At 38.7% G+C, this 26,304-nt stretch overlaps 1 protein-coding gene across 11 annotated transcripts in view; it reads left to right on the forward strand.

The window, feature by feature from the left end:
* Positions 1 to 26,304, forward strand: part of EPHA7 (EPH receptor A7) — a 205,641-nt gene that overhangs the window by 148,222 nt on the left and 31,115 nt on the right. For 10 of the 11 annotated variants that reach the window (XR_016281768.1, XM_089530707.1, XM_089530709.1 and 7 more), the window contains exons 6-7: positions 14,987 to 15,111; positions 19,060 to 19,228. The exons of the other annotated variant lie outside the window; for it this stretch is intronic. Coding sequence is in view for 9 of the 10 variants with exons in the window: in XM_089530707.1 (XP_089386833.1) it covers positions 14,987 to 15,111; positions 19,060 to 19,228 (294 nt within the window). In the remaining variant the exon portion in view is untranslated. The remainder of the gene's footprint in view (positions 1 to 14,986; positions 15,112 to 19,059; positions 19,229 to 26,304) is intronic. 11 annotated transcript variants of the gene reach the window in all.

Here is a 26,304-nt window from a genome sequence, read left to right on the forward strand (position 1 = left end):
TCCCTCTCTGGACCAAACAGTTCCCTATCTAACTATTCCCTCAGGAACGTCCAGAACCCAGTCCCCTCTTGGACTTGACTGTTCCCCTCAACATTCTAACCCTCACTGACAACTCAACTGCCAAGCGGAATGTTCAAATTCCTCATCTAGCACCTGATTGGCTCAGGGGATCCGGCCTCCGATTGGCTGTTTGGCAGCCAGCTCTTTACAGCGGCCTCCCTGATTGGTTGAGAGGCCAGGAAGGGGCGAGACCTCCGGCTGCCTACAAGCCCCATCGGCCTTTGCTGCTGGAAGTCCCATGCCTTCTTACGGACGGTGGCCTCCCTGATTGGTTGGGACTTGTGCTTCATCAGTTCTCATTTCTGCATAAATCTCGGTTAAGCCTCCACAAATTTGTGATCTTAAGAAACTTATCCTTTCTTCATCCTTTATTTTTAATTCCTCACAGGTCCTTTCAAAAGTTGTGAAGAAGGAATCAATGTTATCCCCTTTGTAATATCTGGGGAATCTTTTCATGTCAATCTGAGGCAACCTATTTAGCTCAGCAACATATGAGTCTGAGGAAGTTCCCTCTCTTCTCTACACATCCTAAACTGATGTGCCATCTTTTCTTTTTCAAATTCCATTTCTTTATCAAGTACCTTGACCATAGTATTGCTCAACCAAATAAAGAGACTTTTTATAAATATTTGAGGAAGCACAATTCATTTACATAATTTTGTCTGTTCTAATTCAGATGTAATGACTCACATTATAGGGTTTGAACATTAGTTTATATTGTTTTTAATAGAGGTTCAGTTGCATTTATACTAGGATATCAGATGTTAGAAAATATCTCATTTGCTTCACTGTAAGTAAAAACCATGTATCTTCCTTTTATCTCAGATATTTTCCACATATATATAATTTGAGGTAATAATTGAAATACTTTTCATCACTGGAATATTTTATACAGAACTGTAAGATTGTTTTTTGTTCCCTTGTTATTACTGAAAGGGCAGTTGTGGCACTCCCTGTTTTGTGGCTTGGTTTACAAGTAGGCAGTGCCATTTTTCTGTATTCTACTCACATTGTTAAGGACATATTGAAATGTATTCATAGGAGCCAGCGTGGGGTAATAGTTTAAGCCTTGGACTCTGACTCTGGAGACCTGGGTTCAAATTCCAGCTCAGCCATGGAAACCGACCGAGTGACCTTAGCCAAGTCATACTGTCTCAACCTCAGAGGATGGCAATGGCAAACCCCCTCTGAACAAATCTTGACTATAAAAAAAACATGATAGTGTTGCCATAAATCAGAAAGCACTTGAGAGGGCACACAACAACAACAATTCATAGGCACAGGCTGTTCTTGACCTGCAGTACACATATGTCCATGCCTAGCTATTTAATGGCAGATAGATATTGTAAGGTTCAAAAGCACATATTTTCTCAAAGATGGGGATGAATACATACAGCACCATATGCATTCATGCACACATTCCCTAATTAGTCAGAAGCGTTTACTGTAATATTTATTTGTTTAATTATTGAATTAATATCCCACTTTTCTCCCAAACGGGATTCAAGGAGGCTTACAATAATTTTAAATGATACAAGCTACACTAACGATACACTAATGTACAAAAGTTAAAAGGGGAATTAAATGTTGTTATTAAAAAATAACTTCCTAGAAAACACACAAACAACCATATTTGAAAGATGGTTTCAATAAAAACAAAAGAAAAAGATGAGAAAACAGCACACTGTTTACACACACACACACACACACATGCTACAGTTCTGTAAAATTCACCATTCAAAAGGCTGCCTAAATAAAAACATCTTCACCTGTCAGCAGAAAGAGAGCAGGGAGGGAGCCAATCAAACCTGTTTGTTCATAGTTTGTTCTGCTCCAATGTCTATTGGCAAGTGGGGAACTGATGTACCAGAGAGCTAGGCCTGAAAACTGCACATTCTTTGCTGTACTCTATTTCAAATCCAGCATGAGATGTGCACATGAAAGTCTAATGTAAAGTCCTGACTGGGATAAAAAGAATTGGATCCAGAGTACATGCTGCTTTTATTTTCTGCTTGTCGACCTCCATTTCACAGGCACCCAATGTGTCAAAATAATAAATTCTTCTCCTGTGTTGACCTTCCCTATTTTTGTGCTTATTTAAGAACATGAAGAAATCAATTTAAAGTGTTTCATTGTCTGGAAACATTGAGAACAGTGGGTCTGTGTGGGAGGCGAGCCAAGATTGCTTAAATTAGTTATCCTTTATGTCTTACATACTTGTGAATTTTCAACCATCTATGGAAGTTGTAGACAAAATCACTTACAAAAAAAATCAACAATTATTGCTTGATAAAATTTTAATATGATTTTGAAAAATAGTTGAGTGGGAGTATTAATGATGAGTGCTTTATGATTGGTTACAATAATTAAATTTTTAATGATGTGGAAATGCTTCACAAGCCATGTGTTAGTGAGAAATGAAGCTACAGATGGAAATAGCATTTTGTAAATCAGATTCTGTTCTGATAAGGTGTTGTAATTCCACTGAAGTGAATGAAGTTACTTGATGTAACACAGAAAATAAAGACTTAACTCCACTTTCTTTAAGGGAACCAATCAGAAAACAAAATGTTTTTTTGATGTAGCCATAACAACTTTCTTTAATAATGCATATAACAACAGCTTCAATATGAAACCCTTACAACAAATCATCCTTTGGCTAAATATTTCACAGCCCCTCCATATTCATGCACTGATGCTTTAGAAGGACTATAACCAATTGGATGTATGTATAATTTCCAAGTTTCCACACAGACCAAATAGCTTTGATGAGAATCCAGTGCACAGTCAAATGGACTTAAGGCTATAATCCAAAGCATGCTTTGTTTTAAATAAGCCTGATTAGGCACAGTGGGAGTGGATTAGGTGCAGGTTGTCCAGTCTGACTGAAATCAAGGGGACTGGTAGCCCTGTTCCAAGATTCTGTACTTTGTCTTTAAATCACTTGGGAAGTTTAACTGTGCAACTGTCATAACAGTGTGAGAATTTCCAGGATTGGAAGGCTGTGGGACTGCCTCAGCTCACAGCTAACCATGCTTGTCCAGTCAGAGATGTCTTGCAATCTAAGAAAAGAAGTGGGATTTAGACCAAAACATGGATATAACTTGTTAATTTACTTATTATGTTGTTGACTTTATGTTGTTGTTTTTCAAGGAATTTCACCTAACTCAAAAGATTCCCTGAAGTTAAAATCATATTTTTAACAAGTTGGGTCATTAAAATTCATTAAGGTGGTGCTTCTCTCTCTCTCGGATTCAGGAAAAACAGGAAGGCCTGCCATTTCAGATGAATAAATATTAGGAATGGACAGCATACATGATATGGCTCTGTTGTTAGGCAGGCTAACCTGGAGATCGGAAGTCAGATAGAAGGAAAACGGGGAAAGAGAGAGGAGTGTATTTCTGAAGCTCAGGTCACTTAAGAAGAAACAATGATCATAGGAAAAGAAGATTAAAAATAGTCTTGGGATGGAGAAGGGGACTGACTTGTTTGGAGACCAAGGCCTTAAACAGCCAGGGCCCATTGAAAATATCAGGACTTTTAGGTGTGAAGGACAGGTGAGTCTCCCCAGTACCTGACAGGGGCCTACATGGCAAGAAAGGATTTGCTGTCTTTGGCACTGAGCAGATGGAGAGGGAAAGCCAGTTTACCTGTGGGGTTTCCTGATTCGTGGGGAGAGCCCACTGATGGCATTGATGACTCCCATAATGGTCCAAACACCTACAGGCTATCTGCACCATCTACCTGCTTCTTCAAGGTTGTACTGTTCAAAATGGGGCATTCATGGGTACAAGCTGTGCCATGCCATTATTTTTTCTGTTCCATGCCAAATGTATGCACATCTGCATACAGACACGATGCCTCCCTCATCCGTCCCAACTGCCAGCTCATACATGCCCCAACCATCTGTATGGCACATTGGTGTACCCAGTGACACATTGGCACACCATGATAATTGAGGCTTAGCATACATGCACCCTCCCCCCTTCTCCCATGGATCCCTGTTGAAGCAGCAGTTTGTTATAGTTCTTATTAAATCAATTGTATTGTTTACTGTCTGCGTGTTCGTCGTCATTTCACCTAATGGTGCAGCTGAGCTGTCCTGTGCATGTGCAATCAATTTGTGGGTGGGCAACAAAAAAACTGGGTAGCAATGGTGCCGGTGGATCACCAGACCCTTCCCCATCTCTGCACCAGTGCACAGTCCATATGCCAGTGCAATAGTTTGCACTTTCCAGCTGAGAGTTTGCTCTGATGTTTAGCCCAGATCACAGCTTCATTCCAGTTTCCTCCCATTTTGACCATGTGCATCATTTGAACTGATAGGATTCAAAACCGAGTGAAACTACTTCTTTTTTTTGTGCAAACAACCTCTCACTATGGAGGTGCATTGTGACTCTCTACTGATTATATTCTGGTTAAATTTATATTGTATATTATTGTTCAATATACAAATCTTGCATAATATTACATAACTTGTATAATACTTTTTGGGGTGAGCAGCAATTGATCTCTTTGTAATCTTAGTGTTACTTATTGATGACACAGTACTATGCACTTGGATACTTTAGTGAAAAGTTAAATTCTTCCCCTCCCCATTTTCTTATCTCTTTGCTTCTCCCTACCTCACTTTTCCCCTGCTATTCTACTTTTTAGTTGCTTTCTTCTTCTTTTGCTTCCTCATCCTCTTAATTATACAATTGAGCTAAGATCAGTGCAAAGAATAGTGGGTGTGTTAATTACTTCATTATTTAAACTGGAGATTTCAGACAATGAATTTTGGATCTTGACTCGTGCTCACAAAATATGCAACGTACCATTCATCTTTGCACACCACACTTCTTGATGGGGAGTGAAAAGGCAGGCAAAATGCATTAATTCAGTTGCACAGAAGAATGTTCTATGTATTCTCAAAGTCTCTCACAATATTTCTGATTAAGGTTCACTGAATGATCTTTGTAGCTATCCCCTGATGCTGCACATTCAGTGGGTCATTGTCATCTAACTGGAATGTATAATTCCCAATCTGACATTTGTCATCAGGGTTCGAAAGTAGTTGGCTCGCTACATGGCACATAGTATCTGATGCTATTTTAATTTTTTAAAAAGAAAAATGCTATAGTCTCTATTATAATTATTCCAGAAGAAAGTATTTTAGATGGCTACAACAATATTCCAGGGCAATAAAGAACTTGATCCAGTGCCATCATAAAAACGTATACCTTCATCATTATCAATCCTTACTAAGAATTTTGGAATATTTTTGAGTAATCTTATTCATTGTTATAGCATTTTTCAGCAGAACCTGAGACTATTCCTGCTAGTGAGGTCTGGTGGCAAGTGTTGTGCCTGCAGTGCCCTGATTAAATTTTTCAGGTATTTGGAAACAGTTTACAAGGGCTTGTATTATGTGATGTTGTAGTTGCTGCCACAAAATTATATCCTTGAACACGGTAATTTCAAGCGCTCTCTGGCACAGCACTAATTACTGCTTTCTATTGACACCTGGATGGACTATTTATACAATTTGCACTTAATATTTGATCCTATATTTCTCTTGACTGTTAATTCACTTTTTTGTTGCTCAGCCCTAGTTTATTTCAAGCCCAGCCAACAAAAAATAAATATAAAACGATTTTTAGGTCACTAAAATGTATTGATGTATCCCTTGGGAATCTCTCTATAATAAACCTAATCACAGCAGTGTGCAGTCTGAAAAGCTGTAGTTTTATTCACCAAATGTCATATTTCAATGCAGCAAATACTGTTCATGTTCGTAACAAGTTTAAGACAGGACGGTATTGCCAACAGTACAGAAAAATAGTGGCATGTATTAAGATATTTTTTCCATGACTAACATCCTTGAAGTTGACATCTTCTTGTGACTGAGGAGATAGGAGCAACAAATTCAATTACAGAAAGCTGTCTCCGTCATTACACCTGTCTGCTTCTACAGGAAATGATTTGTAAATTGTGCTTTATCTTTCCATCCCATAAATCTTGTGGTCATAATTGACACTTGTCATGGTAGATGGATAGTGAAAGGAAAAGGATGGAACATAAAAGAGCAATTTTGGCAGAGAAAGTATTTCTTTTATCTCTTGGGATGGGGGAGAGGGTATTTTGGAAACCTCATTTCTTATCAGCTAGGTTTTCCTGATTTTTACTTGAGTGGGATTTCCTTTGAAGAAATGTATAGATCTTAAATGTTGATGCATGCGCACACACATATTTTTATTCCTGAATTAGTTTACTGTCCCACACACATTTTGAATATATTAGGTCTGTGCCTGTCATGTCAGAATTCATTTATGTTTTTGATACAGGAGTAATGGGTGCCATCAGGGTCAGTATTGTCACTTCTCATGCAATTCAGGACTACTGAGTGAATTCCATGTTGACTGCTTTAGAAGAAACAGGAACATAGATGACAATGATAGCTGTAGCAGGCATCAAGCAAAAAACAAACAGTATCAAAAAAGAATACAGTTTCTAGGCCTTCCCCCCATTTTTAAAAAAAGTTTATAAAATGACTCCAGTAACCGCGTATAACTGAATATGTGACAGCTGTGTCTTTCTTATAAATTGCTCTCACAACCTTTGAGGTCATATTTTCTCCCAAAATTTGTAAGTGGAATATTTCACATGCAATTGATTGCTATTCCCCACTTGCAGAGCTGTTAATCGGGGACTGAAATATAACAGAAATCATATACACTGAGATATGTGCGTGAGAGTTTTCAGTACTGAGATCTTTTAAAAATCCAAATGACCCTATTATCTAACTTTTATCTTCTGGTCTCCGGCATGATTTGTTTCCAGTGCCACATGGTTAGAAGGAGGAGAGGGCTGCCTGCATAGATATTCCTCCATACCATTTAAGTACAGAGCAACACAGCAAACATTTTGACAAAATGCAAGCCTGTGACTAACATTGGAGCTCTCAGCATGGACCCAAAGGCCCATGTTCCCATTGGTCTCACACTGTCCTTTTTGGATGACGCAGTCCATAATCCTGGGGTCAAGATCAAGCAGATCGGATGAAGATCTGGTGGATCTTGTCTGATCCCAGGCTAAACAGGGTTTAATGTGTTTCAGATTGACCCACCATTTGACGTGGTGTTTCCTGGCAAATCTGCAGCAAACCCCCTGTCCCTTGCACTCTTTACCTTCTTGTGCTATCAGCCCTACTGAGAAGCTCCCATTGTCCTATATGACATGGAAATGGGGCATCTGGCAACATGGGTGCAAACAGGCACCCTGTTTCTGCATCACGTGCAATGACAGATGGCTTCTCAGTAGGGGTGATGGCACAGGAAGGTAAGGAACATGTGCTGGTAGAGGTCCCTGGGTTGGTGCATTTTGTGCATTTTGGTTGGCTGAACAAAAGTATCAGTTTTGTGGATTTTGGATGTTGTTGTATTTTGCTATTAACTGACATTGAAAAAAGTATATGCAAGGGAGCTCTACAGATTTCAACTTCTTCAGTTGTAACCTTCTATTTCTCTTCAGTTGATTTGGAAATATATTCAAGCAGCTGTTGTCACCAATGCTCCCCTTGGAATAGCAAGTAATTTAAGAGCTTTTCAACTGCAAAAACAATGACAAAAAGCTGTATTGAGTAGTGCAGTCAAGTATTCCTGGAGTAGTTTCTCTCTTGCCAACTAGTGCTTCAGTCCTCAAGTGGTTTGCAGTGACCTGGTTGCCTCTTCAGCCAGATCTTACTGTGCTTGGAAGCAGTGGGTTATATCAAACATTAGGCTAGTGGGGAAAAATTAAATGTGTTACCTTTATTCCACTACCAACTGCACAGAAGGTTGTAAAATGTAGCAGAACAAGCACATGTATGCAAAACACCTAACTGAATGAAGTTATAGTGAACTGCACAACATAGATTTTGGAATGAGTAACAGAATCAAAGTGTTAAACTTGGCACTTAAAGAAAGGAGAAAATGGCAGTGGGGCAGGGCAAGAAGGTTTCAGAGAAGAATTGTACTAACAAGACAAATAAATGGGCTCTACAGCAAATCAAGCTTAAACTCTCCCTAGAAGCCAAGATGACTAAACTGAAACTGTCATTCTTTGGCCATATCATGAGAAGACATGGCTCACTATTAAATACAATAATACTTGGTAAGGTAGAAGGCAGAAGGAAAAGAGGAAGACCGCATTCCAGATGAATAGACACAGTCAAATAAGTCATGACCCTAAGTCTGCAAGACCTGAGCTATCGCACCATGGAAAGGCCATATCGGGCCCACGGCGTGCGGTTGCAGCGGCCCTGATCTGGCTGTAAAAGGGGCAGCTGTAGGCAGCCCCTAGGTTAACAGTAGTGGCACTGAAATGGCTCCCTCTCTCCCCTCCCCTCCTTTAAATCATGCTTCTGGAATCAAGAAAATATACTTTGCAAGCTTAAAATCAACCTACACCTAATTCATAGGGATGTGATTCTGCTCCACCTGACTAGTATTGGGGTTTAGTGCTGCACTTTATATACTTGATGATCAATCTGGTTTTCTTTAGTGTATCTACCGTATTTTTCTGGTGTATAAGACGACCCCCAACTTTTCCAGTTAAAATATAGAGTTTGGCATAAATTCGCCATATAAGACTATCCCTCTTCCAATGCATGTTAAGACTAAGAGATACCTCAGAGAGGGTTGTCTTTTTCCCCTCCGCACACTCCCTTTCCTCCCTTTCTAATGCAAAATCCTCATTACTATTTCGCGCCACTGAGGTGAGTCCTTACAGCACCACAAAACCCACTCTGGGGTTTAAAAATAAAAGGTCCACCCTTTCCCCCTCCTTTTCCCTCTTTTCCTATCTCTTTTCCTTCTATATGAGTGAGTGAGAGAAGGGCCAGAGGAGGATACTTTAAAAAAAAGCCAGGCCTCTTTTTTTTTTAACCCCCCTTCCAGGACTTGGCAGGGGGAAAAAAGGAGGCTCCCCTCTGGCCCCAGCCTCTCGCGTTCCAATTGGAGAGGCTTTGGCTCCGCTTTCCCCATTGCCTTGCATTGCTTTGCCTTTGCTTTACCTGCAGAATGGTGCAGCTGTGAGCTTTGCATTCCTCCGCTGCTGCTGTGAACCTGAGAAGCATAGGAGCATGAAATGGAGGATGGGATCCAGGGGGAGAAAGAGAAGGAGGAGGAGAACTGTGGCTGCATCTACACTGGAGAAATAACCCAGTTTGGCATTGCGTTAACTCTAGGTCTGGCTCTTTGCTATGGAATTCTGGAATTTGGAGTTTGTTGTGGGGTCCAGAGCAGAGCTCCGCTGGCGTTTTTGAGCTCCTCCCACCATATGTGGTGACCAGCTCAGAGGTTTCCGTACCCGGCGTATAAGACGATCCCCAACTTTTCAGAAGATTTTCCCGGGTTAGAAAGTCGTCTTATATGCCGGAAAATATGGTATAATGAGATAAGGCAGCCCCTTGTGTTTAAAACATAGATTTAGTCCAGATGTACTGAAAAGCTTTAGGTATCAGAGCTTGCCTAAAAAGTAAAAGTGCCTTGAGAAGAGGAAAACTTACATTTGATTTTTCCATTTCCTTTTGACATTCTACCAGCTTGCAAGACCTCTCTCTTTCTTTTCTCTCTCTCTCTCGCTTTCTTAGTGCATATATGTGCACATTTTGCTAGCGCTCACATTTTACATTTTTATACACATTTTACATTGTCTAAAATATGCTGCACCTTTTTCTTAATTTTAATTGTGTGCATTTTTAAAATGTGCATGCTATTTTATGACTCCATAATTAATCACCAATCAAATTATTTTCCTCTTGAATATGTCATAAGCCTCACACATGTATTGATTTCTGAGGTGTGTCCCATTCTCTTAGCAGTACTGGGTGGTGCAACATAACTATTTCTATACAGAAATGTGTATCAAATTATTTTTTTCAGCCCTCCTTGTAAGATATACTGCAAGAAAGTAAACTGTAGGGGAGATCTAAACCAACATTACCCTTTACCTATTATAAGCAAGCATACACCTGTCCAGGTAAGAAAAACATGTAGGCAGCAATCTGGTGTCCCTCACTAGTAAAACCTTCCAGCATTTATATTTTCACTGACTTCCAAGTGTCGATATTAGGCAGGAGTAAATATAGGAGCTCTCTTGTGATTTTTGTTGTTGCTGCTGCTCTAACATTTATGCCGTTATTAACAAAAAAGCAAACATATGTAGCAAATTATTTTTCACAGGTTAAAACCCTTTAGGCAAAACCCTCAACCCAGTTCTCTCTCAGTTGTCTTTACTATTTCAACTTTTTTGTTTGTGCTGCTTTTCCCCACCCTCATTCATTTTCCCTAACCTGATACACATATTCAGCATGTATTAGCATTGACTACATAATAAACATCTTTGTATCTCTCATTTTACTGCTATTTCTCATCTTTCCTTCTGCACTCACTCTCTTTCCCTCTCTCACATGTTTCTAGTCCAGTGTTTGTTCAGCTTTATCATTGCTTAACTCTACACAGCCATATGATGCACCCAAGAGTAGTCATACCCAATTTACCCATGAGCAGCCAATTAGATTGGCATATTGTACAGATTATTTGATTATGTAAATCCTCTGGAGGGTCATGAAAGTGTTTGTTGACCAGTACCGAGTGTTGACAGTTGATTTCTAACTTAGAAGCATTCCTTTCAATATTACTTAACAGGCAGCTTTGGGTTTAGTTTTCTTTAGATTCTTTTCATATAATGCAGAGGTCTGAAATCTACCTTCCAATCGTTCTTTTTAATCCCATGACCCTTTTTCTTTACCATCTTTTCTCCTCATAAAGGCCTCCTCTTTTGCTCCCTACAGCAAAAGATGTAGATACTCAACAGATACAGCTTTCCTCAGAAAAAGAGAGCCCACAACATTTGGAATCTTGTTTGAGTTACCTGAAATTACCCAACTGTGCCTATTCTTTGATGTTGCCTTTTCACCGTCATGTTTATTCATAGTAACATTGGAAAATACAGAACAGTATTTCCAGATAAATCAGTAGAAATTGGAACACATCATACAACAGGCTAGACCAGTGCTACCCACAACCCTAAACTGTGTGTGGACCAGTGCCAGTCCACAAACTATTGGCTGCCAGTTTGCTGCAAGTTTTCTGGAAAGGAAGAAACCAGTGGACACCAATTTGGTGCCAATCTCTGGCATATTAGAGAAAAAAGTTGACATACCCCACCCCACATCCAGGGAAGCACTCAACTAGGGGGTTTTTTTTACCCCCCCCCCCCTTTGGCTTATAATAATCATGTTTATGCCTGCTAACTTTCAGTATCATTTTCAGTACAGCAAACTGAATGCCATAACGATAGTCTCTTTGCCCATTTTTCATGCATATGTTGGAGAGTTAGGCAAAGCTTTTTTTTCTGTACACAGAGGTTAAGAATTAAATTTTGATCCTTGTGAAGCAGCCTGGCAAATATCAACTGATTTATTTAAGCCATTCTGTTCCAAAGAGGAAGTGTGAAGTTTTCTCATGTTGTTTGGCAATCACATACAAGGACAGTCTAATCCTCCAAACTTCCCTTTGCCAGATGGATTAAATTATTCCATTTGTTGAGTGAAGAAACCAGCCAAGTGGGAATTTCCTTTGCAATTTTGGGCCATATTATCACAGCAGTACTCAAAATACTGGATAAAAAAGAAGAAATGTCAGGTCAAATGAGAAATGTTTCCCCTGTTTCTAAACTCACATTTTGTTGTGCTTCTTAGAGAAAAGGAAAGTGGCTAGCATGTCTTAAAGTGAGTGATGCCTACATGATGTTCCACTCAGGGTGAAGACCTCTCAGTTCTGTGCAGGAGCCTTATGTAGCTTTGTAAAAGAACTGGGACTTACAGATCACATGAGACTCTGTGGCAACTGGTATGCTTTTTGCCAGTCTCTCTTGACATATTTTGAACTCTTTCTGTAGAAGCTGAGAGAATGAGAAAGGGGTAGATTCCTTCCCCCCCCCCCCCCCAATGCATTTTGATGGGTAAAGTACAGGTGAAAATGCTAACTAACTAATGATTCTAAGAACATAACTAATCTATAATAATTGTTCCAGGATAGAATTGACATGTAATTCCTGGAGGGAAAGACCCCATTAATCAAGAGGTTGACACAGTTAATACTGTGCATTTGGAAGAAAAAAATAGATTTATCGAGGTCTCATAATTTCCCTCAAAACAGTCTGTGAAAATTGGAAATTTTTGCTCTACTTTCTAATTTCTAATTTGCTCTTTAAATCTGCTTACCAGGGGTCTTTTGAGTATTCACTTCTTCATAGCATGTGTACATTTGTAGACCCAATATTATAGGTTCTCCCATAACTGACTTCCACTTATGGGCTTGGATCACTGTTGGCAGAATGCTCCTACAGTTCCCAGTTGCAGAAGCAGTTGTTCATTTTCCATGAAGACAAAGGAGGTTTCCTTGTTGTACAGAAACCAGACAATGCAATAGGTTTGCTAACGTGCCAGTTGGGCGACAGTCAGGCAACTTGGTACAGCTCTGCACCCCTATACATTGCTGCTGAAACTTGACTCTTTGGTTCCAAAGAAAACAAAACTTGAAAGCCATGCATTTTGGTTTGGATGTAACACAAAAGTTTGGGGTTTGTGTGTATGGTGGTGTTTTTGTTTTTGTTTTTTTCCTGTTGAATTCCTGCTTAGCTGCTCTGACGTTGAATAGAACCAAGCAGGAGACAGTGACCAACACACAGAAACTTACTGCTTGTGAATCATAAGCCAGGGTTCTTCAGAAGTGTACCTTAGTTTTTCAAACAGGGTCATGCTATTGAGTTCCCTCACCACTACTTCAATTCATTGCTTTGTATTTAGGGTGGAGGACTGGAGAAACCCATAGAGTAGTAAAGTCACATTCTGTACTTTTATCTAGGATGGTTATTTTAAGGGGTAGCTCATTTAAAGTCTCTTTCTGGTTTCTGGAGAATTCAGAAAGATTTTGGCCAATTTCTCATAAACAGTGCAAGAAGTTATCAATGTCTGTATGTAGTGTGTTCCAATTGAGATGCCTCAACCTGTAACTCCAGGGCCCAAGTCTGGTCCTCATCTGCTCCCTGTGTGGCCTGTGAAGTTGGCAGTTCTATCTGCAGTTGAATTGATCAGTCAGACAGGAGGAGGATTGCTCCATGACCTTTGATATAGGAATGCAGTAAGATATTTCAGGGAAGGTGTGGCTGGGCGTATCTGTAAGTAGTTGGGTAGATTGGGTGGATGAGGAGTTGAGATCAGGAAGAGTGTGTGCATGTGTGTGTGTTTATGGACATTTCCATGTGTACAAATCTGTGTGTAGCCCCAGAAACCCATCCAATACCAGATATAATTTTGCAGCTAAAAAGGTTTTTACACATGCCCCTTTACTTATTTAAAAGAAAATGTCTCTATAGAATGTGATCTACTGTATATACTCAAGTATAAATCTAAAAATATGGGTTCAAAAATGAAAAAAAAAAGTCCAAAAGAACATGAGTCGACTTATCCATGGGTCAGTGTAAGTACTATACTTTAACTCTTATAAAAAGGGAACATTCCCTGGTGAAAGGCAAGAGTGTAATCTGTTCTAGACACCCCTCTGCTTTCTCATCCATCCAGCTTTTAGGGTGAACAGAAACAGTTATGCCTGCTCACGTTTTGTAAGTTCTTTGGCATTGCTTTTCTTTGATTCATCATTTAGATCCTTTGTTACACGCCCCTAAGTTTTACCCTCAAAATCCATAATTTTGACCCCAAAACCTGTCCCCAATTTACGCATGAGGTCGACATATAGTTGAGCATATACGGTAATAATAAAATGTGTACTAATAGCTGAAAATGCCAGATTGGAAGAATTGTCCGTGGTAATGTAGTTTTAATTGGAAAAACTTTAATTCTATTTTCTTTTTAAAAAATACACATTTACACTTTTGTAGATAGCCGAGCCCATCTTATAAGAGTAAGTTGACAAATTTTATCTAGATAAGAGCCTTCATAAATACACTATGATGGTGACTTTGGCATAATATGTTCTGTTGTGGCAGGCAGCGTTGTTGTTACTCTGCCCAGCTGAACAGCTATAGCTTTTTGTGTTAATATTTTGGTGGATGAAATCTAGTAGACATTGGAATGGTGAGTTCTTCCCCTGTTATTAACCTGTAAATAGAGGTTTCTCTGCCAAAGTCTACCACACCAATGGACTAGGAGGGGAGGTAAGATGGTAGATCCCTTGCAGAGCTTGGAAAAGTTTGTTTATGCACTACAGTCACTAGAATCCCCCAGCCACACGTGGAAAATGTTCTAGTCCCATGTTCCATGAGTTGATCTCTGCTACTGACAGCTAAGTAAACTCTGCCCAATTGTCCAGGCAAACACGATATCACCAAAAGAGTGCTAGCAGTTGTTCTGCAAAAGGAGTTTTCAGCACTGCATTTGCTTTGTTTTCAGACACATGCACTATTGTAATGACATGATGGGTTTGAACATGAGCTGGAATTACACATGATGTGGGTCTGAAGTATGACCTCATTTATGTCTCCTTGTGCATTCATTTTTCTTCAAGTGTTGTTGAAACATGTGTTATAAATATTTGGTCTACTAGTTTACCACAGGAGATTAATCTGGAAGCATATTTTCCTGGTTTAATTAGAATACATTTGCTTAATTGTCATTGGATCCCATCAATTGCTGTTTTGCACTAACTTGAACAATGCTGCCTTTTCCTATTTGTGCTTTAATTTAAATTTCTATTATGGTTTATGAGCAGTAATAAGGTCCTGCTCGAATATTCATTAGCTTTTGAATTGTGAACCGTGGTAAGGTGCTTTCTCTTACCTTAATGATGGCAGCACAGCATGGGACTGGTCAGTAGTGACATTTGATTGGAGACACCCAGCACATTTGCTCCTTGTTTATTGACACATCTTCTCCAAACAGCTCCCTCGCAAGTTAGCGGCGTAATGAAAGAGAAAGTGTTGCAAAGGAGTGTGGAGCTTTCCTGGCAGGAACCCGAGCATCCCAATGGAGTCATCACAGAATATGAAATCAAGTATTATGAGAAAGTAAGCACTACTCTGAACTGTTGCACTCTTCCCATCATATCATTCTGTTCTCCAGTGGACAAGTGATGTGCACAGATGGGATCCTTTCCTTCTGAGGCTATGTCATTGCTTGTTCTTTTCTTTTTAAAAGTGCTTTTGACTGTTAGTTTCCTTTATTGTCATTATGTCCATATCAGATGCATGTATAAAGAAAAAAGTACTACATTTCTGGAGCTTATGCTCCATATGCTTATAAAAATATATTAGGACCGTAATGTATAATCACCAGATAAATCAACTAAACTTTAGTAACTAAAGTTTTAGTTAATCAATCAGTATTGATAAATTTATTTAATGGGGCTGTACATGCAGGACACATTGTTTCACAGTTTTTAAATATATATATTATTAGGAAAGAAACAAAATATTTAGTGGACTTTCCTTCTAAGAATTAATAATGACTCACTTACCAGGTTGCTTATAACATTCAAAAGGCCACCTCTGTTGATCTGGCAATATGCAAATAAAACATAAAGCCAGTTGAAATCAGCTAAAATGCAAGTGATTAATCCATTAAAATATTTAATTGTCCTAATTATAACCTAAAGATTTGTGAGCTCTTCCATTAAAAGATTGAGGATTAATTCTGATGTAAATGCTTTCCTTTGACTTCTGGGAAAGATAGCCCACAGAAAAACTTGCATCAGAAGCACAATTCCATTTACAGTAAAAAGAAAGAAAGAAAGAAAGAAAGAAAGAAAGAAAGAAAGAAAACTTGTAAACAGGATATGGGATTCCTACATTTGTTTCTCAAGATTTTGCCAAGAACATCATTTGTAGTTAATGTTGTTTGTAGTCCTTGATGAATGCCCCTTCGATAAGAAAAGATTTCGTTGGAGCAACCATTTATTTACCGTCTCCTCTGGTATCTTCCTTATTTAGTAACAGCATGGTCTTGTCTTGGTGGGTTATGAGGGAAAATCATATCTGATGACCTAGATAGATTTAATACATTATTTGCAGTTTGAATGGATTTTTCCCCTCATTGCATTTGCCTACTCTCTACCCTCAGAGTAGTTCCTCTAAACCACAACAAAATATTTGATGCATTTACTTTACGTGATTGCAGACTGTTTTATAAATTTTACCCTAAGCATGCATATTTATACTTGCAAATGTGCCTAAAATGCTGGAGTGACTATAATACTTAACATGAGGCTTTAGTTTGCATCATTGAATTTCTGTAACAGTTACTACCTCACGTTCTTTGAGTCATATAATAAAACAGCAAGCCTTATTGGAGCTTAAGAAAATATTTTAAATATAAAATGGTTTAAATATAAATGGGTGTTTTATAATACACTTTTGACAAGAGAAAGTGGAGATGCAGAAATACCCTTGAAATGTGTCTTTATTTCTCGTGTTTCCAGCCTAGTGTGGAAACTTAAGAAGATTTGCACTTGAGTTGAATTTATTTTGCTACGAAATTATACTGTAGGTCCTAATCACATTCATCCATCAATTATGGTATTTTGGCCTGAGTCCAATGTGGAACTGATGCCGCAACAGCAACATTGCTTAATTTTCTTCTCTTCTCTTCCCCTGTAGCCCTTAGAGCTCCCCAAAACTGACTCCAGATAGTTTCCCAACTCCTTGGGGTGGATTTTGGGGGTGCAAAGGGCATTGCACTGGGAAGCTGAAATGGTTCAGTTTCCTCATATGATAGATCCTGTTATTCTGCTAACAGAAATCTAGTACTAGATTCTAACTATTATTTCCCACAAATTATTGCTTGTACCCCCTTTTTCCCTTTCCTGACTCTCTGTACTTCAGAAATAATTGATTAAATGAAAGAGGCACAGCAAATTGTTCTTTAAGATGCCAACAGAAATCACAGTTCAACTCACAGTGTGCTTAAATAGAATTACAATTGACCTGATCTATGTAGTTTTAAAGGACAAATGTCAGTAGTCATCTGTTAACAGGGGGGAAACGTTTGTGTTTAACCCTGATGCACTACGATGGAGCATTTTATTCTCCCAGGTGTATTTTTGCCCTATAGAATTTACAGGGCAACAGATCTACATTGTAGGCAGTTGTACAACATAACTTGCACAGTAATACACAATGTTCCCAAATTTCAGTCTATTACTATGTATAGTTTTTGGAAAAGCAATGAACAAGCAAAAAGTAAGTGTAAAAAATTATTCCAGGAGAGCCATTGATTTCTGCTATCAGGATACTTTTTTGTGCAATCCAGTGTAACACATTCAGATAGAAAATGTTCAATGCTTTCTTATTTATTGTACTGTATTCCATTCCAGCTTATATTTTCTTGCTATGAGTATTTAGATAAAACATACTTGATCTGTGCACAAAAATAAACCTTTTGAACATGGAGTGTATTTTGAAATTCTAAATGGAGTCAGAAAATGCCCCACAATTCATGAAGTCCAAGTGTATTTATCCTAGTACAAGAGGGTTAAATATTTCATAAGATTAAATTAGTATCTAAATAGGAAACTGTTTGAATTTTCTATTACCAAATATTTTAGTGAATTATAATTTTCCTCAGAGGATTCTGGGAATTGTAGTTAGGGGTACCGAGGCTGGTTTTTCCATTAAATTAGAGATAACTTACACACAAGACTATAATTCACTGGATATCCTAGAGGAAAAGCAATCAACACCAATTTAAAACTTCACTGTAGATATGGTTTTAATTTTTCCTGCTACATTACTAGAATAACTTTGACAGAATGGAATATGAATAAAATCTGATTACTCCAGGCATGTGTCACGTCATAGTTTTTCTGCTCAGGCCTCATTGAAGTAAGGGGATGATGCACAAGAGCAGATAACTTTTTGTGAATTTTCCATTAATTCTAATTAGACTTAAATACTTTCCCACTAAATTAGTTCCTATATGTTGCTTAAATCACTTGTGTTTTAATCCATTATTCATTTTAGTCTTCATCTACATTGTTATGGAAGATTTAAAGAATCAACCTAGCACCAGCCTGGAAATATTTACATCATATAAATAGATAAAGATGTACATGTTTATGCAGGCATATACACAGAGAACTATTTTATGTTTGTTGGTGGCTTCATTCAAGGGAACTATCAAACAAATATACTGTTTTTCTTGCAGACAATAGGCAATTCTTGGTTTTAGGAAATTTCAGCTTTCACACAGAGGGCTCTTGTGCCTAGAAATAGCAGTATCATGGACCACGAATTTGTTTTATCCACTTAATTAAAAGCAGCACAGTCAACCCTCCAAATCCATGGATTTTTTAATCCATGGACTCAAGCATCCATGGTTTGAAAATATTTTTAAAATATATAAATTCCAAAAAGCAAATCTTGATTTTGCCATTTTATATAAGGAACACGATCTTAAAATGTCATTATATAGAATGGAACATGTGCATCCATGGATTTTGGTATCCCTGGGTGGGGTCCTGGAACTAGACTCCAGCAGATAGCAAGGGCCCCCTGTACTTGGTATGGTTTTACTAATGAAGTATAAAACATCCCATTTTGGGGAGAGCAAAAAGAAACCAAGAAAACAAATTTCTAAGATACTACTTGCTGTTTTATTCATAGACTGACATAATACAGTATTTGAGCCAGCTGATAACAAAGTAACAGAAGCTAATACAACAAACAAACACATACAAACATACACATAATAGTGACTTTATCTTCTTAATTTTAGGAGCAGCACCATGTGTTTCCCATTTACATTTTATGTTATTTTAAGAATCCCTCAGTGAAATTTCATTGTATTGTAATACTCCACAGTGTGTGCTACATTCCTTATGTGAACGAGGGGGGGGGGGGGGGATGCCCTTCATAGGAAGCTGAAATAGTGTGTCAGGCCCAGTTTTCAGTTGCTGATATAGAGCAAAACTGAGATCTGAATTTTAAAGACTATCCAATCATTTGCATTTGTGTTTGCAGGACCAAAGGGAGAGGACTTACTCAACAGTGAAAACCAGGGCCACTTCTGCTTCAGTCAATAATCTGAAACCAGGAACTGTATATGTTTTCCAGATTCGTGCATTTACTGCTGCTGGCTATGGGAATTATAGCCCTAGACTAGATGTTGCTACACTAGAGGAAGCCACAGGTAAAATTTATGTATATCTTAGAGAAGTTAATAGCATGAATAAAAATAAAAACATGATAGGCCTAAGCCCAATCGATAGTCTCAAATAGTTGCTGAATGCTGAGTCAACATTTAAATTAATCCCAATGATTCAGTAGGCCTGCTTATTTTGACAGCCAATGACTGATGGCTAAGGGGAACAGGCTTTGCATAATATGCTGGGTTGCCTATTTGTTGTTTTCTTGGTTTCAGTTTGTTGACAGTTTAATTTCATTTAACTTTTGTAGGCTGTAAATATTTAAATATGTTTCTTTTAACTGTTGTAAAGTATCCTGGAAAAAGACGGTATAAATAAATAACATCTTCCTCATCTACTTTGGACTACCAGTAGGAAGCAGGGCAGAGCCTGTATGTGCCTATTTTAGAGTAAGGAAGCAAGTAAGACTTAGTTGCATGCTGTATGTATAATAATAGTATAATACAAATACAAATAGTATTATAATAATATAATAGTACATATTAGATAATACTGGGATAAAAAGACTAATGTTATGATAGTGCATTACACCTATTTCATGTTTCACTGGTTGTCCAATTTAGGACTGCACAATAGCTCAAATGCATGTTAGTTTTATTTTACATATTACCAGGTAAGAGATGCTGCATAGAAATGGTGGCCAGAATCCTCTTGGACAGTAGCCACCTTAGGTGCATCCAACTCATCAGTGCACTGTCTCACTCTTTCAGCCTCAGCTCAGGCTTGATTCATCTAACCCAGTGATGGTGAACCTTTTTGAGGCCGAGTGCCCAAACTGCAACCCAAAACCCACTTATTTATTGCAAAGTGCCATATCCCTCTGGCTTTCTAGTAATAAACTCTGGCAAACTCTGTGATGAGATGATGGCACATGTGCCCACAGAGAGAGCTCTGAGTGCCACCTCTGGCACGCATGCCATAGGTTCGCCATCACTGACAGTTGAGCTGAAGCTGAAAAGAAAACAGTACAGCTTCACAGCAAGACCAGTCTCTTGAGCAATGTGACTGAGGATGTGTTATCTCTCTTCTATGCCAATCTTAACTTTAAGTATGTTGAATACATACTATCCTTGTTTTAATAAAGCTGTGGTCTAATCTAAGTATTTCACCTCTGTATCTATTTTCTTCTTTCTCCTTTCCATGATTTCCAAGAGATTTAAGGCTGTAATTTTGAACTCTGAAGTCATCATTCAAAGTTGATGCTTAAATGCCAAAATTCTGCATAAATAGTACATATTTCAAGGGAACGTAAACCTGCAGAGGTAGACTGGGGAGGCTTTGCATAATATGTGGATGCAGCCTGGTAGGACTGTTACTCAGGAAGCAGCTGACTGAAGTTTCCACTCCCTCCCTCCTCCAAGTGATCTCTTGTGCAAGGGGGGGATTGTGATAGGGACCCCACTTCTGCCTGTTGCAATGGAGATCACACAAGGGATGACAGTCAGCTGCTGCCTTCTGCAACAGGGGAACAGACCTTCACTAATCACATCGGCTGCTTTCTGGTAAATGGGGATTGGATAGATCATACCAGGAGTCATTAAGTATCTGCATAACTAAGGTCTGGAACACCAAAAAGTGTCACTTTAAATTGAGTCCTGACAGCGCCAGCTTTGGTGGCCTGCTTTGGAAGCGGGCTGTGTGGTCTCCGAAATCTCAGCCTGATCATGGCCAGAGGCTGCTCCTTCCCGGCCATTTTGGGGGTGTGAGTCATGTAAACTTCATGCCCCTCAAAGCAGCCAGAAGCCACTTCTTTTGGCCCGGGTGTTCCAGCTCTTAGTTATGCAGCTACCCAATGACTCCTGGATTGAGCCAGGTATATCACAGAAATACTAAGAAAATACTGTATATACTCATGTATAAGTCTAGAAATTTAGGACCAAAAATGGACCCCCAAAAACTGACTTGACTTATCTATGGGTCAATGCAAGTACTGTATCTTAACTCTTATTTAAAAGAAGGAACCATCTCCTTATGAAAAGCAAGAGTATAATATGTGAAGCACTGATCCCTTCTATTCTCCCATCCATCTAACCTTAAGAGTGAGCACAAAGAGCTATGTCTGCTGGAATTTTATAAGTTCTTTGAGATTGTTTTCCTTTGCTTCATCCTTTAGATCCTTTGCTATATGCCCCTAAAGTTTACCCTCAACTTATCCACAGGTCATAGCAAAATCCATAATTTCAGCCCCAAAACCTGCCCTCAACTTATACATGAGGTTGACTTATAGTCAAGTATATACGGTGTACCCCTGAGAAAGCAGAAGATATACCTGTCCTGTGAAAAAAGTGAATGTATAAAAACTGTTTATAGTGCCATGAAGGGTAACACAGGGTGGGAAAGTACCTATGATTCTCTTACAAAGCTTACCCTATGCAGAGATGAGCAATGATCTTATATTTCTTACCTTTCATAAGGGCTTGAGAGTTCCTCCAAATGTTCATCCCCACAAATTTGTGCTAGAGCATAATGACCTATGAGACAGAAGTCCCAGTCACAGCTGAGTCGTGAAGTGTTCTTTCTTGACCTTAGAAGCCTTTCTTTATTTGATAGGGGTATAACAGTGTTGACCTACCTTACAGGGTTACTGTAAGGATGATTGAGATAATGTATGCGGAGTGCTTTGAATGCTTTCAAAAAGTGATTTGCAATACAAATTATTATTATTCCTGTAATGACCATTGAATGTCATCAAGCCAGCCCTGTGCTTAAGCCTCCCAAACAAGATTTAAATGAATCGGTCACTACCCTGAAAACTGCCATAAGGATGAGGTGGCATTTAGCTTTGAGTTATTCGTTGGAAGTCTGAAAATATATGAAACTTTTTAAAATGTGTATTACCATAGTACAAACTAGCTCTTTGTGTTTTTATTTTAACACTCCCCCCGCCCAAAGCCTTAGAATTAAACTTCTCTCACCTTTTGTTCTTAGTCAAATGTTGCCCTATATGACTCAGACTTGAATCTTTTTCTTCTGACTTCAGTAACAATGCTTTTGGGGCCAGAGACTTGGTTATTGTATCTAAGCATACGGGTACTGTAGATATTAAAGCACAGTTGATATAAATCCAATAAACTTTAGAATTCAGAAAATTAATGGAAAAACCAGATTTCTGCTCCAAATTTTATTATGTGTTAGAAAAAGTCCTGCATGCACTTAGACCTAGGTTTCAGTTAACATATAAATTAATAGTACTTTTAGGTTCTTCTTGAGTTTGTTTAACTTTGCTTACTCTGTTGTGATTGCTAATGGAAAAAGAATGTAACCAATAGTAAAAGTTGCCATGTTAAAGATGATTATGATACTTAAAATAATAATGAAATGCTTATATACAGTGCTCTTGAAATATCACAAACAGCTGAAATATTGGGAAATAATTAATTGTTACTTTTTAAAAATAAAATGTTTTTTTTCTCTATGAAATATTGTTCCTCATCCCTCTACATAGTACAGTTACCATGTATTAACAATAAAAATAATAATTACAAAGTTAATTAAACACTACAACATGAAACCACTCATCCACAATGTAGTAAAAAGTAAATTGTAATCAAGCTATGGTGAATAAGATCCCCTAAGATCTTAATTTCATGCTACAATGAGGACAGAGTGAGTTTCAGCAGGGACTCCATGGGGACTGTTATAAATAAATGGGTTACTCTAGCCACATACTACACCATTCCCAAGAGTCGGATGCAGAGGAGATCATCTTCAGCAGATGTTAATATTCAGCCTGTTGCTCCTTCAGTGGGACCTATTAGATTTCAAGATTCTAAGTTATTCAGAATCCTAACCAAAATTTGAATCAGAATCATTCAGACAACCATCCAGTATGTTACCAATTGCAAACTAACCACTGAATTCTGAACTAGTTTTATAACTTCAGTGTTATCCTCCAGGCAAGTCCACATACAGTTTGGTACAGTAATTTAGGTTGATAAATTACTGTGAATTACAAATGCGTGAATTGATGTGGGACCATGTTATTCCCATTCAAGAACAATTGCCATTGATAAACCAAAAAAGTCATCCCAAAGCACTCTGAACTGCTAAGTGTATTTAAACTTCCAGTGACTCACCCACTGGTTTTGCAGAGATGTTAAGTATGATGGGGGTGGAGTGGAATGCTGAACTGGATGGACATCATCTGGATAGTTTGAAGCAGAAGTGAGGATTGGGCCCTGTGTTATCTGGACTCGTCACTGGGAACAAGGGAAGAGGACATTTTATTTGGCTTGTGCAGACAGGGTCTGTGAGCAACTTTCTCCTCCAAGCTGCATGGATAATGTTAGGGAATGCAAATAACCAATGTTACAAGTGAGAATGTCATGCCTGTTTTGGTGTAATAAATAATATACAATATTGCAGTTATTTTTAAAAGTTATTTTTAAATGTTTTATTTTTAAGGGTGTTTTAGAAGCATTTTGACAGATTTATGGCAGTCTCTCATTTTTCATGATTTAAGCCATTCTCTCTTAACAACCCATAGTGTTATGAACTTGGGAGTGATTATATCAACAACCCATTCAGTCTGCCGATCTCATAATGAGACAGAGCTTTCAAGAAACTTCTTGGTTATAGCATCCAGAAAATCACCCAGAGTGCTCGGATCCTTTAAGTCTCCATGGATGGATCCCATCCCTGCACAGAGGGTCTTCTGTCACCAGTCTCAGTCTCACAAGGAAGTTGTCCATATTAACAAGATCATTAAACATCTTCACCCCAAACCATCCAGCATAGTCCACTATATGCACTATAAAATTAAAAGTAAATATAAGTTCAGTTTCCTCATAAAGTATTGTAGTTGGCAAAAAAAGAAGCAATCTCATGAATCCTGATGGTATATAGATAATTTGCAAAAACACCCATGACGAACACCCTGAGTAGACTCAGTTGATAAAACAGTCAAGAGGCAAGAGCATTAATCCAACATGCCCCCTCGGGGCACTGTCACTTAAGTACCACATGTTTCCCTTCTGATTCAGGGCTCCTACCGAGTGGTGCTAATGATAATTTCCAGTATCCCCAAATCATACTCACTGCAAGTGGTGATTGCCTCTGAGTCTGGGGCCTATGACCCCATTTACTCTAGTCACCAACACTATCTTTCCCCCAAGGCTCTCGCAAGGTGTTGAATAAAATTGCCTTTGTTGTCAATTCAGTAGCAGATCTGCTTATATCTCTACCACTGCCCAGTTCTTGAGAGATGGAAGTGCAGTCTTCTGCATGTGTAAATCCTCTAAATGTTTCTTAAGCCTATTCAGTTTAGTAGAATGTACTTCCAGGTAAATCGTGTTTAAGATTGCAACCTTAATTTCTTATCTGTATATAAACCTTTCCAAACACATTGGCCTGTTACAGACAGCCAAAATAAAGCTGCTTCGAGTCACAGTGGAGGTATTGTGTTTCAATGATGCATGCGTCTTAAGAGTCCAGAAGTCGCACCAAAGCCACACTCCAGCCCTAAGGACTGGAGTGTGGCTTTGGTGCAGCTTCTGGACTCTTAGGAAGCATGCATCATTGAAACACCATACCTCCAAAGTGACCTGAAGCAGCTTTATTTTGGCTGTCTGTAACAGGCCATTGTGTTTCTAAACAAACTGTATAAACACTCACAGATCCTATGCATCACTTGCTGCCTTCCCCCCCCCCCCAACAGAATCTGTATATACCTCTAACAGTAGCATTGGCTGGATGGGGACCCCAATATGCACAGTTTCCAGACATGAAAATACAGTGATGTCAAACATATTTATGTTGATTTTGTATGCTTATCATGAGACACAGAGCCTTTATCATAGAATACCTGTATCTGTTTCACCATTGTATAGTATACATCCTAAGGAACTAAATTCTAGACTATTTTGTCCTTGTATGCAAGGATGAATAAGAAAATAAATATTCCTCCACAGCATTCACTCCATATTCAAATGTCCTGTAGTGTTCTGCAGGAATTCATCTTAGAAAAAAAGACACTTGGGCATGGAACAGTGTTTTCTGTGTAAGAAACATCTGTCTAGAAATTGCGAAATATGAGAGATTGAAGTGTATTTCTCAAGCAGAGATGTACTAGCAGATGTTGAACAGTTCAATAGCCCAGCCCAACCCATACACAAGATCTGGCAGAGAAAGATATCAGACTTTATCTTCCTCGTAAAATATATAAAAGTAGCTTATATAAAGTAGTTTCTATATTTGTTTATACACACATTCCTGTGCATAATCAACACATATTCATCGTCTTGAAGAAAAGAAGGAGTACATTGAGGGTGGAGCAAGCTTGTTTTCTGCTGCTCCAAAGAATAAGACTTGGAATAATGGATGCAAGCTACAGGAAAAGAGATTCCACCTCAACGTTAGGATGACCTTCCTGACAGTAAGAGCTGTTCAACTGTGGAACACACTCCCTCAGAGAGTGGTGGTCTCTTTCTTTGTAGGTCTTTAAACAGAGGCTGAATGCTATCTGTCGGGAATGCTGTGATTGAGAGTTTCTGCATCACTGGGGCCTTTGTGATCTCTTCCAACGCTATAACGCTATGCTTCTGTGATACTGCATGGTGTCAGGACAGTTGAAGCATCTAAACTAGTGAAGCTCTTATCACACATACTTCATGGAGGACAAGCAGATAAGGCAAGAAAGGTGTAAGAGCAGATGAGACCCCAGAGCCCAAAGGAAAAGCGTACAAGGCAGAAAGACTGGTTGTGAACAAAATACCAAAATAAGCAGGATGTTACTATAAACATAGTGTGCTTAAATTTCTAGGAAGTGACATGCAGTCTGTCAGTGAGTATACCCATGCAAAGGTCACTAACTCCAGAAGACATGAGTTTTGCACAAAAAGCATATCTGCAATCCTACATTGCCTTATCATGGCATAAATATCCACTACCAGAGAGCCCTACTGGAACAGTGGTTAAATGCCAGTACTGCAGCCACAAGGTTGTGAGTTTGATCCCAGGTAGGGCTCCAAGGTCCACTCAGCCTTCCATCCTTTCATAGGTTGCTAAAATGAGTACCCAGCTTGATGGAGACAATTAGCTAATGCATTATGAACCACTTAGG

The sequence above is a fragment of the Sceloporus occidentalis genome, unplaced genomic scaffold (genome assembly GCF_023333645.1).
Source record: "Sceloporus occidentalis isolate IW3139 unplaced genomic scaffold, rSceOcc1.0.p SCAF_6, whole genome shotgun sequence".
Taxonomy (NCBI): domain Eukaryota; kingdom Metazoa; phylum Chordata; class Lepidosauria; order Squamata; family Phrynosomatidae; genus Sceloporus; species Sceloporus occidentalis.